The sequence below is a fragment of the Pleurodeles waltl genome, chromosome 2_2 (assembly GCF_031143425.1).
Source record: "Pleurodeles waltl isolate 20211129_DDA chromosome 2_2, aPleWal1.hap1.20221129, whole genome shotgun sequence".
NCBI lineage: Eukaryota > Metazoa > Chordata > Amphibia > Caudata > Salamandridae > Pleurodeles > Pleurodeles waltl.
Genome location: NC_090439.1, coordinates 1,061,729 through 1,078,948, shown reverse-complemented (window position 1 = coordinate 1,078,948; position 17,220 = coordinate 1,061,729). Strand labels below are relative to the sequence as shown.

Sequence of the window (17,220 nt, the reverse complement as noted above, 5' to 3'; positions counted from 1 at the left end):
CAGAAGCCCAAAGATCTGGAGAAGACATGGGGCACAGAGGTACTGTCGCAGCACGGGGATGCAAGCTCTTACCTCCACCGAATTCGGACAGCTGGACCTTTGGACAGTCTGGGTCACTTTGGTCCACCACCTGTGTTCCAGGGAGCACGCTCATCATCAGGAGAGGAGTCCCAGGGTACTGGTTGTAGTCGCAGAAGGGTGCCTGCAGAAGCAGGGAAGTGACTCCATCACTCCACAGGAGATTCCTTTGGTTCTTCTGGTGCAGGGTGAAGACAGGCAGTCCTTAGAGTGTGCACACCTTGAAAAATGTTGCAAATGCTGGCTGGAACTGAAGTTGCAGGTCACAGGAGTCCTCCTGGATACTTTGTTGCAGTTACAGTGGTTCCTGGAGCAGTCTGTGATTGATCTGATGGTCAAAAGCTAAAGCATAGGATGTAGAGGATTCATGGAGGAGTCTTGCAAGCTGAATCTGAGGAAACACCCAGAGGAGAGACCCTAAATAGCCCTGAGAGGGGGATTGGCTACCTACCCACGTATGCACCTATCAGAAGGGGTCTCTGACATCACCTGCTGGCAATGGCCACTCACAGGTCTCCAGAGGGTTCCCATACCGTGCAATCCAAGATGGCTAACGACGGGGACACTCGGGATGAGCTCTGGGCACCACCCCTGGGGTGGTGATGGACAGGTGACTGGTCACTCCCCTTTTCTTTGTCCAGTTTCGTGCCAGAGAAGGGACTGGGGGTACCTGAACCAGTGTAGACTGGATTATGCAAGGAGGGCACTGTTTGTGCCCTTCAAAGCATTTCCAGAGGCTCTGGGAGGCTACCCCTCCCCTGCCTGTAACACCCTCCTCCCAAAGGAAATGCATTGTTCTGCCTTCCTGGGATTGAGCTGCTCAGTCCCCAGGAGGGCAGAAACCTTTCTGTGAGGGGGCAGCAGCTGGGGCTGCAGTGCAAACCACAGAGAGCTGGTTTGGCAGTACTGGGGGTCCATAGTGGAGCCCACGGGGTGTATGGGATTTGCCACCCCGATACCAAATTTGGAATAAGGGGACAATTCCATGATCTTAGACACCTCACATGGCCATATTCAGAGTTACCATTGTGAAGCTACATATATGTATTGACATATATGTGGTGCATTGGTATAATGGTATCCCTGCACTCACGAAGTCTGGTGAATTGGCCCTGGACAACCTGGGGGCACCTTTGCTAGTGCAAGGGTGCTTTCACACACAGTAACTTTGCACCTAGCCTTCAGTAAATGAAGGTTAAACATATAGGTGACTTATAACTTACCTTAGTGCAGTAAAATGGCTGTGAAATAGTGTGTGCACTATTTCACTCAGGCTACAGTGGAAGTCCTGATGAAAGGTTTGTATGAGCTCCTTATGGGTGGCAAAAGAAATGCTACAGCCCATAAGGATCTCCTGGAACCCCAATGCCCTGGTACCTAGGTATCATATACTAGGGACTTATAAGGGGGAGGTGGGGAGCCCAGTGTGCCAATAAGAATTGGGATATGGAGTCACTAAAGTGTAGTGACAAATTTGGTAAGTAGAGAGAGCAGAAGCACTGGAGTTCTGGTTAGCAGAACTTCAGTGACAGTTAAGTATACTGACAACACACATGGGCCACATACTATGAGCACTGGGGTCCTGGCTAGCAGGATCCCAGAAAGCCTGGCAAAACACACTGACAAATATGGTTTTAACAATGAGCACTGGGATCCTGGCTAGCAGGACCCCCCGTGAGACAGTAAAAACACACTGACAAACACTCACAAACAGGCCAAAAATGGGGGTAGCCATGCTAGAAAGAGGCTATTTTCTCACATGGCGTAAGTGAGTACATTTAAACTGAGTCATACTAGCAGCATATACTTACTGCACATTCAAACTGAAATGATGCTGTAGTGGACACTGTGAAACATGTTACTTCCCTACATTATTATAACTTTAAATAGAACTGTCCCCCACGCAGCTATTGCCATGTTCTTGGATGTGGCTGGTGCTGCCGAGGTTTGTGGCCCAAGGGCCCTCTGCTTTTATGGCCCTTCGCTTCGTTGTTTTCTCTAATTGTTGCTCTGCCTTTCTCTAATTGTTGCTCTGCCTTCCAAAGAAAGAATCAACTTGTTTTGTTAGTGGACCAGTAAGCCTGGAGAGGTCCAAAGCTCTGGAAATCTCAATACAGTGATCGTTTTGAATAATCTATGAACTTTAGAATGGGGTGGTAATTCAGGCCTATATGGAAATGGGGAGCTACATGTTTCCATGCATGGAATGCAGGCAGTTTGAGCCATCGCGCTGTGGTAATCATCAGTCATGGCGCAGAAAAGGGGCAGCAAGGACGAAAAATCCACAAATAGAAATTTAAAAACAACTTACCTTATTTGTTGCCTCCGCTGCACCGCTCCTCGTCACAGCAGGGACAGGTTCCCAGCTTGCCCTGCAGCCAATCCTAATACTGCTCTCATGCTGCTGGCAGCATGAAAGCAACATCAGGATTGGCCGGAGTACCCTGGCTTGGCGCTCTGAGGCAGACTGGGAGCCTCAGCCCGAGACCACCGTCCAAACACATGCACATTGAGCACTCCCCCTCCATGCTTGTCATGCCAGTTGCCACTCTCCTTTAAAAAATAAAACTATAATAAACATAGTTTATTACGTTTTTTTTTTTTTTCTTTTTTTTTTAAGTTTTGCAGTTGCTGCTGGCAGGGGGTGGGGGCGGGTGACGTGATGCTCTTCCACCATAGCAGATGAACAAGTGCTGGTTACTATCACATTAATATGGTAATATATTTTAGGAAAGTGCCACTGTTGGCATGGTTAACCACCCCCACTTTTTGCCTAGTGTTGATGCAAACTTTGAAAGTGTGCTGTGATCCTGCTAACCAGGCCCCAGCACCAGTGTTCTTTCCCAAAATCTGTACCTTTGTTCCACAATTGGCACAATGTATTATGCCACCCTATGGGACCACTCACCAAGCACATGTACACTGCCTTGCAGCATGTGTGTGCTGGTGGGGAGAAAAACAAAGTCGCCATAGCATCCCTCTCAGGGTGCCATGCCCACAAACCCCTGCCTGTGGCATAGGTAAGTCACCCCTCTAGCAGGCCTTACAGCCCTAAGGCAGGGTGCACTATACCGCAGGTGTAGGCATAGCTATATGAGCAATATGCCCCTCCAGTGTCTAAGTCCATTGTTAGACATTGTAAGTGCAGTGTAGCCATATTGAGTATATGACCTGGGAGTTTGTCATTACAAACTCCACATCTCCATAATGGTTTCACTGAAAACTGGAAAGTTTTGTATCAAACTTTTCAGCACAATAAACCCGCAATGATGCCAGTGTGAGATTTACTGAAAAATGCACACAGAGGGGATCTTAGAGGTGCCCCTTGTATGTTAGCCAAACTGCTAGTGCAGGACTGACTGGTCTGTTCCAGCCTGCCACTTTCAGACAAGTTTCTGACCACATGGGGTCAGTGCCTTTGTGCACTCTGTGGTCAGAAACAAAGCCTGCCCTGGGTGGAGATGCTTCCCACTCCCCCAACCCTCCACTACAGGAACTGTAACACCTGGTGGTGAGCCTCAAAAGCTCAAGCCTCAGATTACAGTGCCTCAGGACACTCCAGTTAGCGGGCTACCCGCCTCATCCCGCCCTCCAACCCCCCCAGACATAGCCCCACTTTTGGCAGCAAGTCTGGCGAGAAAACAGAGAAATTACCACCCCAATCAGGACCACCCCTAAGGTGTTCAGAGCGGAGGTGACACCCTCCCTGCAGATTCCTCCATCTTGGTTTGGAGAACAGGGACCAATTGGTTTAGGTTTGTGCCCCCCTCTCCAAAAGGGGTGGGCACAAGAAGGTGGGTGTAGCCACCCTCAGGGACAGTATATATTGGGTACTGCCCTTTGACCCCTAAAATGCCCCTAAATCTAGGATTTAAGGGCCTTCCTGAACCCAGCTCACCAGATTCCTGGCGACCTGACAAGAAGGGCTGCTTAGCTGAATCCCCCAGCAGAGAAGAAGAGAGACAACAACTGCTTTGACCCCAGCCCTACTGGCCTGTCTCCTGCTTCAAAGAACCTGCAAAAGAACATGCAAAAGAAAAGCGACATATCCAGCGGGACCAGCGACCTCTGCCAAGCTCCAGAGGACTGCCCTGCACCCAAAAGGACCAGGAACTCCAAAGGACAGTGGCCTTGTCTAAGAAAACAAACTAAGGACTCCCACCTCACTCCGGAAGCGTGAGTCCTGTCTGCACCAGACGCCCAAGGCTGGGGCCAGAACACCACCCAGCTAGAGAGGGTCTTCAGGTGATTGCGAGCAAGTGCCCATACCCTGGGTTGACCTCTACACCCCTCCATGACAATGCCTGCAGAGGGAATCCCGAGGACCCCCCCCGACCATGAAGCTCTAGATGAAGATATCCGATACCTAAAGACACCCTGCACCCGTAGCCCCATGTCTTGGAGAAACCCAGTGCAGCCACATTCAACAGGTGGTCCTCCTCTCTGCCCAAATGGTGGTGTGCACGAGACATCCACCCTGGACCTCATCTGCAGCCTCAGAGTGACCCCTGGGGTCCACTCATAGACCAGCATTGGAAGCCTGATGTCCTGTTTTGCACCCTGCACCCGTCCGCCACTGTAACACTTAGGGTGTGTGTTTGGTGCCTAATTGTGGCCCCTCTAGTGCTCTTTCAATCCCCCCCTGGTCTGCCCTCTGACCCGCAGGTACTTACCTGCAGTCAAGCCTGATTCAGAGTACCCTGTCTCCATTGAACCACATTAAATTTGCTAATCTTTGACCGCTGCACCCGGCCGGCCCTGTGTTGTTGCTGGTGGGTGTTTGGGGTTAACTTGAACCCCAGCTGGTGGCCTTCCTAAAACTCAGAGACTGAAACTGTAAGTTTTGTAATTACCTGCAAAACAAACTAACATTTCTTCCCCCAGGTACTGTTTCTGAAAATTGCACTGTCCATTTTAAAACAAATAATTGCCAATATTTCAAAAACGGTGCAACTTATCTATTTCAAACAAAGTACTGTTGATACATGTGTGAAATACAAATTTTGAATATTGAAGTACTTACCTGCAACTTGAATCTTGTGGTTCTAATAATAAATTAAGAAAATATTTTTTTTATACATAAAAACCATTGGTCTGGAGTGAAGTCATTGAGTGTGTGCTTCTTCTATTGTCTGTGTGTGTACAACAAATGCTTTGCACTACCCTCAGATATGCCTAACTGCTCAACCACACTACCACAAAAGAGAACATTAATGTTATCTACTTTAGCCTCTGTTAAGCCTCTGGGGAACCCCTGGACTCTGTGCACACTATCTCATTTTGATATAGTAAATACAGAGCCAGCTTCCTACATAGGTGGGTCAGCGGTGAGGTCTACGACTTTGCATTTGCTGGACTACTCAGCCGATACCTGATCACATGATTAAATTCTAAAACTGCCTGTAGAAAACTGACTTTTTAATTTGGCATATTTTTCAACAAAAAATATTAAGCCCTACTACGGCCTTGGTTAAGTCCCCTTAGAATCTCTTTTTTAGATTTAAAAGTTATTTTTAAGTTTAGATCTAGTTACTAGAAATATTTTTTAGTTTCCAAAAAGTAGTCCCAACTTTTAGTAACATAATGAGTAGCTCAGCGGAAATAGTGGTGGAACTCAACCTCACCACTTAACTTCATCTAGGGATGGCAGATATAAGGTCCCTCTGTAAACTGAAACAGATTAAAACAGGTTCCAACCCTACCAAGGCCAAGCTCCACAAGCTCTTGGCAGATTACACCATTGTCCACCCTGCTGAGGAAGAACTCCACTCAGACAGGGAAGATGTTAGATGAGGAGGACAACCTCTTCCCCTACCCCCACGCCCAACTAGGGAGACAAGGATCCCAAGATTCCTGTCTCCAAGGATATAACTCACTGGATCTTCCACAGGGGAGTCCAGCTCCTCTGAGAACATTGGGGACAGCCTCAATGAATAGGACATTCTTTCAGCAAGGATGGCCAAAAGGTTAGCGTTGGAGCAGCAACACCTGGCTATAGAAAGGGAGAGAGCAGAAATGGGCTTAGCACCCATTAATGGTGGCAGCAATACAAACAGGGTCAGAGAGAATACTTAAATCCTAAAACTCCCCAATGGGATTGTCTTGTCTCAAAATACAAAGAGCGTGATATCACCAAGTGGTTCACAGCTTTTGAGAGGGCTTGTGCAACAAGAAAGTTAAACAGATCTCACTGGGGAGCTCTCCTTTAGGAACTGTTCACTGGTAAGTGTAGGGATAGACCCCTTACACTATCTGGTAAAGAAGCAGAATCCTATGACCACATGAAGGCTATTCTGATTGAGGGCTTTGTATTCTCCACTGAGTATAGAATTAGGTTCAGGGGCTCTCACAAAACCTTGAGCCAGACCTGGGTTGATTTTGTTGACTATTCAGTGAAAACACTAGATGGTTGGATAACTGGCAGTGGAGTGCATGACTATGAGCAGCTTTATAATTTGTTTAAGAAGGAAAACCTGTTAAGTAACTGCTTCAATGACAAGTTGCATCAACATCTGGTAGACCTAGATCCAACTTCTCCCCAAGAATTGGGAAAGAAGGCAGACTATTGGGTCAAGACTAGGGTGACCAAGACTTCCACAGGGGGGTGACCAAAAGAAAGGGATCACAACACCTTCCCAAGGAAAGGGTGGTGAGACGCCTAAGGACAAAAACAAAGTCTTCTGAAGGGCTCTAAAAACCTGCTCAGGAGGGTGGGCCCAGCACCTCTTCACAGTCCACAAATGGGTACAAGGGTAAAAACTTTGATACCAAAAGGCCTGATGTCACAACTGTAAGCAGCATGGACAAAAATCTGGCGACATGGCCTGTCCCAAGAAAAATACCACTAGTACTACTCCAATTAGTACTGGAATAGCCAGTCTCTAGTTGGGATTGTCAGTGTCCCCAGAGCAAATCAGGGTTTACACTGAAGTTACTCTAGTCTCTGAGGGTGGTGGGGATATAGCCACACTGGCTGCCTGGCTACCTAGCATGCAAAAATACAGGAAGCAGCTCTTTATCAATGGGACAAAATTAGAAGCCCTGAGAGATACAGGTGCCAGTGTCATCATGGTGACCGAGAAACTGGTTTCCTCAGGACACTATTTGGATGGACAATCATATGCAGTTACCAATGCTGACAATGTAACTAAAGTCTATCCCATGGCTATGGTGACTTTAAAATGGGGAGGGGTTACAGGACTGAAACAGGTAGTGGTCTCTTCTGCAATTCCAGTAAAATGCTTGCTAGGGAATGATCTGGAGTCCTCAGCTTGGGCTGAGGTAGAGCTCAAAACTCATGCATCCATGCTGGGAATCCCTAACCTGGTGTATGTGAAAACCAGAGCACAGGGTGAAAAAGAAGTGTTGGAGCCTGGAATATTGGCCCAACCTTCGAGGAGAAATGGTAAGAGGACTGGGAGACCAGCCTCTGAACAGCAAAAGAAGCAAGACCACACTTCCCAGGAAGATGTCTTATCTCCTGAGGGAACGGAGTCCATGAAGCTGGACCTGATCAAGTAGAGCTCTTGGGCCCAGGGGGACCCTCAAGAGAACAGCTGTCCCAGGGACAAAATACTTGTCCCACTCATGGAGGGCTGAGACAGCAAGCTGCTAAACAGCAGAAGGGAGATGTCAGTGGCTCCCACAGGGTCTATTTGGAGGATGGAATCCTTTACACTGAGGCTAGAGGCCCCAAACCTGGTGCCACTAAGAGAGTGGTAGTGTCTCTGGAGTTTGGAGAGTTTAGCCTCACTTTGGCCCACAACATCCCCCTAGCCGAGCATTTGGGACAGACCACAATGTGGAGCAGACTTGTCAACCAATTTTATTAGCCCAATATGTCCCAGAAAGTAAAGGTGGTTTGTAGCTCCTGTGTCACCTGTCAAGCCAGTGGCCATCTAAAGACCCCGTCCCTCATTCCACTTCCTGTGGTGGGGGTTCCCTTTGAAATGGATGGTGTGGATATTGTGGGTCCATTTAAGCACACCGACAGCCTCAGGGAACCAGTACATACTGGTAGTAGTGGATCATGCTACCAGATATCCTTAAGCAATTCCCCTTAGGTCAACTACTGCCTCTGCAGTAGCCAAGGCCCTAATTGGTATCTTTACCAGAGTGGCTTTCCCTAAGGAGGTGGTTTCTGACAGAGGTACCAACTTCATGTCAGCTTACCTGAAACCCATATGGAATGAGTGTGAGGTGACTTACAAATTCACCACACCATACCATCCACAAACCAATGGACTTGTTGAGAGATTTACCAAGACATTGAAGGGCAGGATCATAGGGCTCTCTGAAAAAGTCAAAAGGAGATGGGGTGCCCTTCTGCCATGCCTGCTTTTCGCCTACAGAGAGGTGCCACAGAAGGGAGTACAGTTTTCCCCCTCTGAGCTTCTGTTTGGCTATCCTGTAAGATGACCACTGGCACTTGTTAAAGAAGGCTGGGAGAGACCTCCCCATGAGCCTAAACAAGATGTAGTGGACTATATGCTTGGCCTCTGCTCTAGGATGGCTGAGTACATGGAAAAGGCATCTAAAAACCTTGAGGCCAGCCAACAACTCCAGAAAGTGTATGACCAAAAGGCTGCAATGGTTGAAATCAAGCCAGGGCAGAAAGTCTGGTTTTTGGATCCTGTGGCTCCCAGGGCACTTCAGGACAGTTGGAGTGGCCCTTACCCTGTCCTAGAAAAGTAGAGTCATGTTACTTACTTAGTGGACATGGGCACTAGCAGGACACCTAAGAGGGTGATCCTTGTTAACTGCCTGAAACTCTATAATGACCAGGCAGACAAACATGCTAATAGTGCCAGATCAGGAAGCAGAGAGTGAACCTCTCCCTGACCTCTCAACTGACCCGAAGGATGGGTCAGTAGATGGCGTTGTCTATTCACACACCCTCTCTGCCCAACAGCAAGCTGACTGCAATCCAGTCATACAGCAGTATGCTGTGCTATTCTCTTTGACCCCTGGTCAGACAACTGTGTACCCATGATGTGGACACAGGAGACAGTTTATCTGTCAAAAATAACATTTATAGACAGTCTGATCAAGTTAAACAGAGCATCAAAGTTGAAGTCCACAAGATGCTGGAGTTAGGGGTAATAGAGCACTCTGACAGTCCTTGGGCTAGCCCAGTGGTCTTGGTCCCCAAACCTCATACCAAAGATGGCAATAGAGAAATGAGAGTCTGTGTGGACTACAGTGAGCTCACCTCTGTCACCAAGACAGATGCTCACCCCATGCCCAGAGCAGATTAACTAAATGACAAATAAGGTGCAGACAAATTTCTGAGTACCTTTGATTTAACTGCAGGATACTGGCAAATTAGGATGGCACATGGAGCAAAAGAAAAGACAGCATTCTCTACACCTGATGGACATTATCAGTTTACTGTTATGCCATTTGGCTTAAACAATACCCCTGCCACCTTCCAAAGGTTGGTGAATTAAGTCCTTGTTGTCATGGAGTCCTTTAGTGCAGCATATCTAGATAATATTGCTGTCTTTAGCTTTTGCTGGCAGGATCACCTAGTCCTCCTGAGGAAGGCTTTGCAGGCCTTGCAATCAGCAGACCTCTCTATTAAAGCATCTAAGTGCCAAATAGGGCAGGGCACATTTGTATACTTTGGCCACCTTGCAGGTGGAGGCCAAGTGCAACCTTTATAACCCGCAAGATCCAGACAATTCTGGACTGGAAGCTCCAAAAACAAGACTCAAGCCAGGGCATTCCTTGGCTTGAATGGGTACTACAGGAGGTTTGTGATGGGATATGGATCCATTAGGACTCCCCTCATTGAACTGACCCCAAAGAAGATGCCAAAAAAGGTCAACTGGACACTTGACTGTCAAAAAGGCCTTTGACACCCTGAAAGAAGCAATGTGCTCAGCACCAGTTCTTTAAGCGCCAGATTATTCTAGGCAGTTCATTGTGCAGACAGATGCCTCTGAACATGGGACAGGAGTGGTTGTGTCCCAAACAGTGATGATGTCCTTGACCAGCCTGTTGCTTTCATTAGCAGGAGGTTACTCCCAAGGGAGCAGCGTTGGACTGCCATTGAGAGGGAGGCCTTTGCTGTGGTCCAGTCCCTGAAAAAGCTGAGACCATACTTGTTTGGTACTCACTTTGTTGTTCAAACTGACCACAGACCTCTCAGATGGCTTATGCAAATGAAAGGTGAGAACCCTAACCTTTTGAGGTGGTCCATATCCCTACAGGGAATGGACTTTGTAGGGGAACAGACCTGAGACTGCCCATGCCAGTGTTGATGGCCGTTCCAGGTTCTTCCACTTAGATAATGAAGACTCTCTTGGGAAACGTTAGTCTCATCCTTTTTTCGTTTTGGGGGGTGGGAGGAGGGGTTGTGTAGGAAAGTATGATTGTTGGTGCGGTTACCCACCCCACTTTTTGCCTAGTGTTGATGCCAACTTTGATGGAAAGTGGGCTGGGATCCTGCTAACCAGCCCCCAGCACCAGTGTTTTTTCCCAAAATCTGTACCTTTGTTCCCTAATTGGCACAAACCTGGCACACAGTTAAGTCCCTTGTAAAAGGTACTCATGGTACCAAGGGCCCTGTGGCCAGGGAAGGTTCCTAAGGGCTGCAGCATGAATTATGCCACCCTAGGGGACCACTCACCAAGCACATATACACTGCCTTGCAGCTCGTGTGTGCCGGTGGGAAGAGAAAGACAAAGTCGACATGGTACCCCTCTAGGGTGCCATGCCCACAAACCCCTGCCTGTGGCATAGGTAAGTCACCCCTCTAGCAGGTCTTACAACCCTAAGGAAGGGTGCACTATAGAAGAGGTGAGGGAATAGCTGCATGAGCAATATGCCCCTCCAGTGTCTAAGTCCATTCTTAGACATTGTAAGCGCAGCATAGCCATATTGAGTATATGGTCTGGGAGTTTGTCATTACGAACTCCACAACTCCGTAATGGCTTCACTGAATACTGGGAAGTTTGGTATCAAACTTTTTAGAACAATAAACCTGCACTGTGCCAGTGTGAGATTTATTGAAAAATGCACAGAGAGCATTTTAGAGGTGCCCGCTGTATGTTAGCCAAACTGCTAGTGTAGGACTGACCGGTCTGTGCCAGCCTGCCACTTTCAGACAAGTTTCTGACCACATGGGATGAGTGCTTTTGTGCACTCTGTGGTCAGAAACAAAGCCTGCCCTGGGTGTAGGTGGTTCACTCCTCACTACAGTAACTAACACCTGGCTTTGAGCCTCAAAGGCTCAAGCCTCGGATTACAGTGTCCCAGGGCACTCCAGCTAGTTAGTGGAGCTGCCCACCACCTGGACAAAGCCCCACTTTTAGCGGCAAGTCCAGCAGGAAAATTAGGGAAAACAGGGAGGCGTGGCCACCCCAACCAGGAACACCCTTAAGGTGTCCAGAGCTGAGGTGGCCCCCTCCCTGCAGGTTCCTCCATCTTAGTTTGGAGGACAGGGACCAATAGGTTTAGGTTTGTGCCCCCCTCTCTAAAGGGAGTGGGCACGAGGAGGGTGTAGCTACCCTCAGAGAGAAGCCATTGGCTACTATCCTCTGACCCCTAAAGCACCCCTAAATCTAGGATTTAAGGGCGTCCCTGAATCCAGCTCACCAGACTCCTGGCGACTTGACAAGAAGGACTGCCTAGCTGAAACCCCCAGCAGAGAAGTAGAAGGAAGATGACAACTGCTTTGGCTCTAGCCCTACTGGCCTGTCTCTTGCTTCAAAGAACCTGCAAAAGAACAGTGACACGTCCAGCTGGACCAGCAACCTCTGCCAAGCTTCAGGGGACTGCCCTGCACCCAAAAGGATCAAGAACTACAGAGGACAGCAGCCCTGTCTAAAAACCAACCACTAAGGACTCCCACCTTACTCCGGATGCGCGAATCCTGACCACTCTGCACCTGACACCCACTTCTAGGTGGTCCACTGAGCTAGAGAGCATCCCCTGGTGATTACAAGCAAGTGTCCACCCTAGGTTGACCTCTCCACCCCTCCACAACAATGCCTACAGAGGGAATCCCGAGGACCCACCTGACCACGAAGCTCCGGACAAAGATATTGAATGCCTAAAGACACCCTGCACCCGCAGACCCCATGCCTTGGAGAAACCAACAGCTGGTGCAGTCACGTTCAGCAGGCGGGCCTCCTCCCTCTCCAACTGGTGGTGTGCCCGAGAGACTCCCTGGACCTATTCTGCATCCTCTGAGTGTCCCCCGGATCCCCTCATAGATCAGCATTGGAAGCCCAACATCCTGTTTTGCACCCTGCACCCAGCCGTCACTGTGCCGCTGAGCCTGTGTTTTTGGTGCCCACTTGTGGCCCCTTTCAGTGCTCTTTCAATCCCCCCTTGTCTGCCCTCTGAGCCGTGGGGACTTACCTGCAGGCAGGCCTGATTACGAGTACCCAGTCTCTATAGGAGTTCACATTAAATTTGCTCATCTTTGACCCTCCGCACCCGGCCAGCCCGGTGTTGCTTGTGATGGGTGTTTGGGGTTAACTTGAACCCTAACCAGTGAACTTCCTAAAACTCAGAGACTGAAACTGCAAGTGTTGTACTTACCTGCAAAACGAACTAACATTTCTTCCCTCCCGGAACTGTTTCTGAAAATTGCACTGTCCATTTTTAAAACAAATTGCCAATATTTAAAAAACTGTATACCTTCTCAATTTCAAACAAAGTACTGGTGAGACGTGTGAAATACAAATCTACTGAAGTACTTACCTGCAACTTGAATCTTGTGGTTATAAAAAAAAATAATAATAAAGATATTTTTGATACATAAAAACTATTAGTCTTGAGTTAAATCATTGTGTGTGCTTCTTCTATTGTATGTGTGTGTGTGTGTATACAACAAATGCTTTGCACTACCCTCTGATCAGCCTAACTGCTCGACCACACTACCACAAAAGAGAGTATTAGTAGTTTCTACTTTAGCCTCTGTTAAGCCTCTGGGGAATCCCTGGACTCTGCACAGTATATCTCATTTTGATATAGTATATACATAGCCAGCTCCCTACATATATATAAAAAAAATAGATTTGTTATTTCTTGTAAAAAGAAGCTGCAAAATTCTAGGTTTCCTGCCAATGGCTGGCGCAGCTGTGTTCCTGTTATCAGCTGATAGCAACACTAGCACAACAGCTCACTTAAAAGAAATGCAGAAGAGGTGAAGAAATAGTATCTCAAACACTAAGAGCAGTGAACAGGCACGGATTTAGTTGAATCAATCTGTGCTTGGGCCGCGCATCACACAAGCATCGGAAGTGATGTTTCAGTAGAACAAGCCAATGAGGGACGCTGCAAAGAAGATAAGTAGAGAAATAGCAAGCAATGGACCGGGCTCCAAGCCCTTTTGGTAAACAGTTTTTTAAAACTGAAACACGTGCTATTGCATGCTCTTGTAGGTTGGACCATAAAAATATGGCTTCACATTACTAATTCCAACCTGTAAACTACAACCTCCTCAACAATGGAATTCGGCAAATCTCAGCACTTAATGGGTAAAAGCTGCCTTTGTGGTGGACTGAAAGCATAACCTTTAAGTTATCATGCAAATAAAAATGTAACAATGGGAAGAGTTAGAAATAAGAATGAGGCTACATGCATGCTGAGTCCATAATGTAACATGGCTCGTCCATAATGTAACATGGCTCGATTTAGAAATTTGCAATAAAGTCCTTTAAAAACTGAACGAACTTTTTTTTTAAACCATGCAATCACTATGTTTAACTTAATCTGTAAATCGTGCTGAAAGTGTGTATCCATTGCAAAACAAACACCGGAAGGAGATTTACTAGTGGGGAGCACGCCCGACTGTCATGCCACATTGATAACAGGTAGGAGACAGCTTGAATTGAGGAGAGACGAGATCGGTCAATCGTAACAAAAGCTCTGTAAAAACCGCTGACATCACAGAAGTGTGTGTTCACTATCATTTCGGGTGGTTGGTTGAAACACTTTATGTAAAAAGCAATGCTTGTATGGCATCTCCTTCCTGTCAACAGCTTAATGGCCACACCAAAAGTTGCATCATAATTTAACAACTTGTTTAAACGAAAATGTGTGTAAAATATAACACTTGCCATATTTCGATCTCCAAAGACCATGAAAAGAACACCTTCAATATCAAATTGGGGTTCGAATAATATTTTGACTTTGGTTACTAGATTGCTGTGAATACGCTGGGAGTTCTTCAGATTGAAAATCAAAACCTTTTGGTCTTCAACTTCTGGGAAAAAAAAAGAGAAGGAGCATCGATTAGTTATAACATGTAATTGTAGATAAAATACTATCTGCAAATATATTCCACATGTTCCTCATAAACCACTGTACAGTATTCGGCGCCGTTAGTAAAACGTATCATGTGGTAAGCAAGGTGCTGTTTGGGCCGGTAGTCACGGACAGACTGAATAACGTAGATGCAATCGCATAGCATATGTTTATTTTAACCAGTGTTGGCACACCACCATCCAGTTTTAACATTTAACCAGCTGCATATCAGTCTCAGGTGCATTTTAAAAGCCTTTTTCTGGTTGCTACTAAGCCATCTCTCCTCTCCCCACCGCCTTTAGCAGCAGTGATCGTGATCAAATTAGTGGATCGTCAATTAAAGAAGAAAGCAGAAAGCGAGAGAAAAAGGGAGTAGATCAACTTATTTATCGTCTATAACCCACTTGTCTGTAAAGACTAACCGCAATTTCTTCAGCTTCTAAATACTCCCAAGTATCAGAACGAATCCGGAAACTTTCGAGCAGTACCTCTGTGCTCCAGTTGGCGGCACATTCCATTTAAATATGGAATTCTAACGCTGGCATTTAAAAACATATTAAGAGCGAGCAGCCTGCTCTCCTACACTATCAGTCTCACCGGGAATAGGACACATTAAGCAACGAGTGGGTGGAGGGGGAGAGGTGGCTTTGTCTAGATATTGAATGTACTGCAATGCATGAGCAAGTAACACTTTATAAAGGAGAGCATCTGGCTCCCCTCATTTACATATTTGAAAACAGAGTCCGGGGCTGATAAGGTAAAGCGTGTTTGCAGACTCGCAACCGGTTTAGAATTAAAATGCGGGGCTGTCTCCTCTAGAGTAGTATAACCACCTGGCTCACGGGATATACTGCTTTACACTGAGCGAATGCGTATCAAGTGGGAAATCTGGCATAACTGACTATGATAGATAATTTTACCAACACTAATGCACAACAGGGGCTAGATGATACAACTTCCTGTGATTACTAATATTGTGGATTGAAGAATCATGGTTTTTGAGTAGGTAATATTAATATAAGCAAGAAGGTTTGCCTTCAGTAAGAGTAAAATGGATGGTATGCAGGTACATGGTAGAGAATATCCTTGCAGGTACTCGCTGTGAGGACCCGGAGAGGTGCTCATGGTATCTGACGTTGATATAACAAGGTTTCTTCCTCCTTACAAGTGATTTCATGTCCCTCACATTTCCCAGGGTGTGCTTTATAGGTGAGACTCCGCCCTTTAGTGACTGTTGGTGCCCGTCCCCGACTATTGCAGGGTAAGTGTGGGACCCACGTTTGTTTGGTGTCTCAGTGTGCAGTGTAATCATCACAGTGATATGAGCTCGACTACAGTTATATAATTTGCACGCAGATTTTTCAAAGAGTGCTTTCTGCCTTTGTGTCTCACCGTTTGATTCACACAGATGCGCTTCGAGCGAAATGCTGGTTTTTAATCGACACTGTGTAATCTACTACCACTTTGTATCTTTCTCCAGGCAACTAGAAGAGGACAACACTGATCGTAGGGACCTTACTACAACTAAGCCCTGATGAAGGCCAGGGATGCTAGTCCTAGAAAGAGTTAGGACGTCAGGTAGGAGTCCCTACTAGGAGCCAAAACATGTTGGCATAAGGCTTAACAAGCAGTGTGGGTGTGTCAATCTCACTGATGACCCAGAATCCCCCCATTGGTTGCTCCACATTTTGAAGACAACTAGATTTTTAACCCTACCACATGCAATCCATAAATAAAGGAGATATCCCACATATGCACAAAGGCAGTTTAAATTGAGACTGTTTTCCTACACTAACAGAAGACACTTTATTTTTTAACTCTCTTCCCCAGGAAAAGGTGCTTTCCTTGGGACAAGGTTGAGGCTGTCGGATTAGTACTATTTTAACCCAATGGGACAGACAGGCCATGGATGAGGCATGCAAGAGCATAAGTGGTAAACCAAACCTAAAAGCAGGACTCACAATAACCGGCCCTTCCTTAGGTGTTTTAAGTTTAGTGTGTGATTATGGGACTCGGGGTCTATGATAATCCCCTATCGCTTCATTTTGTGCAACTGATTTCCAAAAGCCTAGCACCTTCTAAAGCAGAGACTTAATCCCCATACGACCCTGCCTATTATAATGCTATATGGTGATGTGATCCGTAAGCACTTGCATCAGCCTCCCTTTGATGAATGGAAGGAAGGCTTGCAACACCAAGAGGATGGCCCTCTCCTCCAGGCGACTAATATAGAGCTGGGCCTCTGTGGAAGACCAGATGCCTCTGATCTCCACCTCTCCCAAAATAGCCACCCCAAACCTGAGGTGACGCATCGGTCAGATCATAACTGTCAACTATGGGTGTGGTAAGGAGAAGGGCCTGCCACTGGCGCAATCACAGTCCAGTAACCACCACTGAAGATCTTTTGCAGCCTCCTCCAAGATCTAGATGTGGTCAGCGAGGTCTCCTTGATGCTGGGCCCACTGAGTCTTCGGGTCCGACTGCAAACTCAGCATACACCACATGGTGTGCTTGACCACCAAGGTATATGAAGCCATCATTCCCAGTAGCCTTTGAGTCAACCTCACTGAATTCCAGGAATTAGGCTGAAAGATTAGGATCATAGCCTGAATATTCTGGACTCTCCTTTCCAGGTGAAAGGCATCAAACTAAACCATGGCCAGAATGACTCAGATGAAGGAGTGTCTGAGAAGGAATCAGCTGTGGCTTTGTCACTTTAATAGGAAGCCCCATGGATGACAAGAGGTTTGTTGTACTTTGGAGGAAGTTGACAACTACCTGAGGTGAACACCTTCAAAAGTGAGTCATCCAGGTAGGGGAATTCTAGGGCTCCAGACCTCAAAGGGTGTGCTGCTACCACTACCATCACTTTCGTGAACA

General features: G+C 46.9%; 2 protein-coding genes across 2 annotated transcripts in view; both read right to left on the bottom strand.

Annotated features, from left to right (window-relative positions):
• LOC138283088 (synaptonemal complex protein 2-like) overlaps positions 1-6,020 on the bottom strand; it is a 413,718-nt gene extending 407,698 nt beyond the window's left edge. Inside the window, exon 1 of the mRNA XM_069221232.1 lies at positions 5,955-6,020. Coding sequence (XP_069077333.1) covers positions 5,955-6,020 — 66 coding nt within the window. The remainder of the gene's footprint in view (positions 1-5,954) is intronic.
• A 7,297-nt stretch (positions 6,021-13,317) lies between these two features.
• The window catches only part of SYCP2L (synaptonemal complex protein 2 like), a 557,328-nt gene continuing 553,425 nt past the window's right edge, over positions 13,318-17,220 (bottom strand). Inside the window, exons 14-15 of the mRNA XM_069221230.1 lie at positions 14,154-14,299; positions 13,318-13,368 (exon numbers count right to left, since the gene is read on the bottom strand). Coding sequence (XP_069077331.1) covers positions 13,318-13,368; positions 14,154-14,299 — 197 coding nt within the window. The remainder of the gene's footprint in view (positions 13,369-14,153; positions 14,300-17,220) is intronic.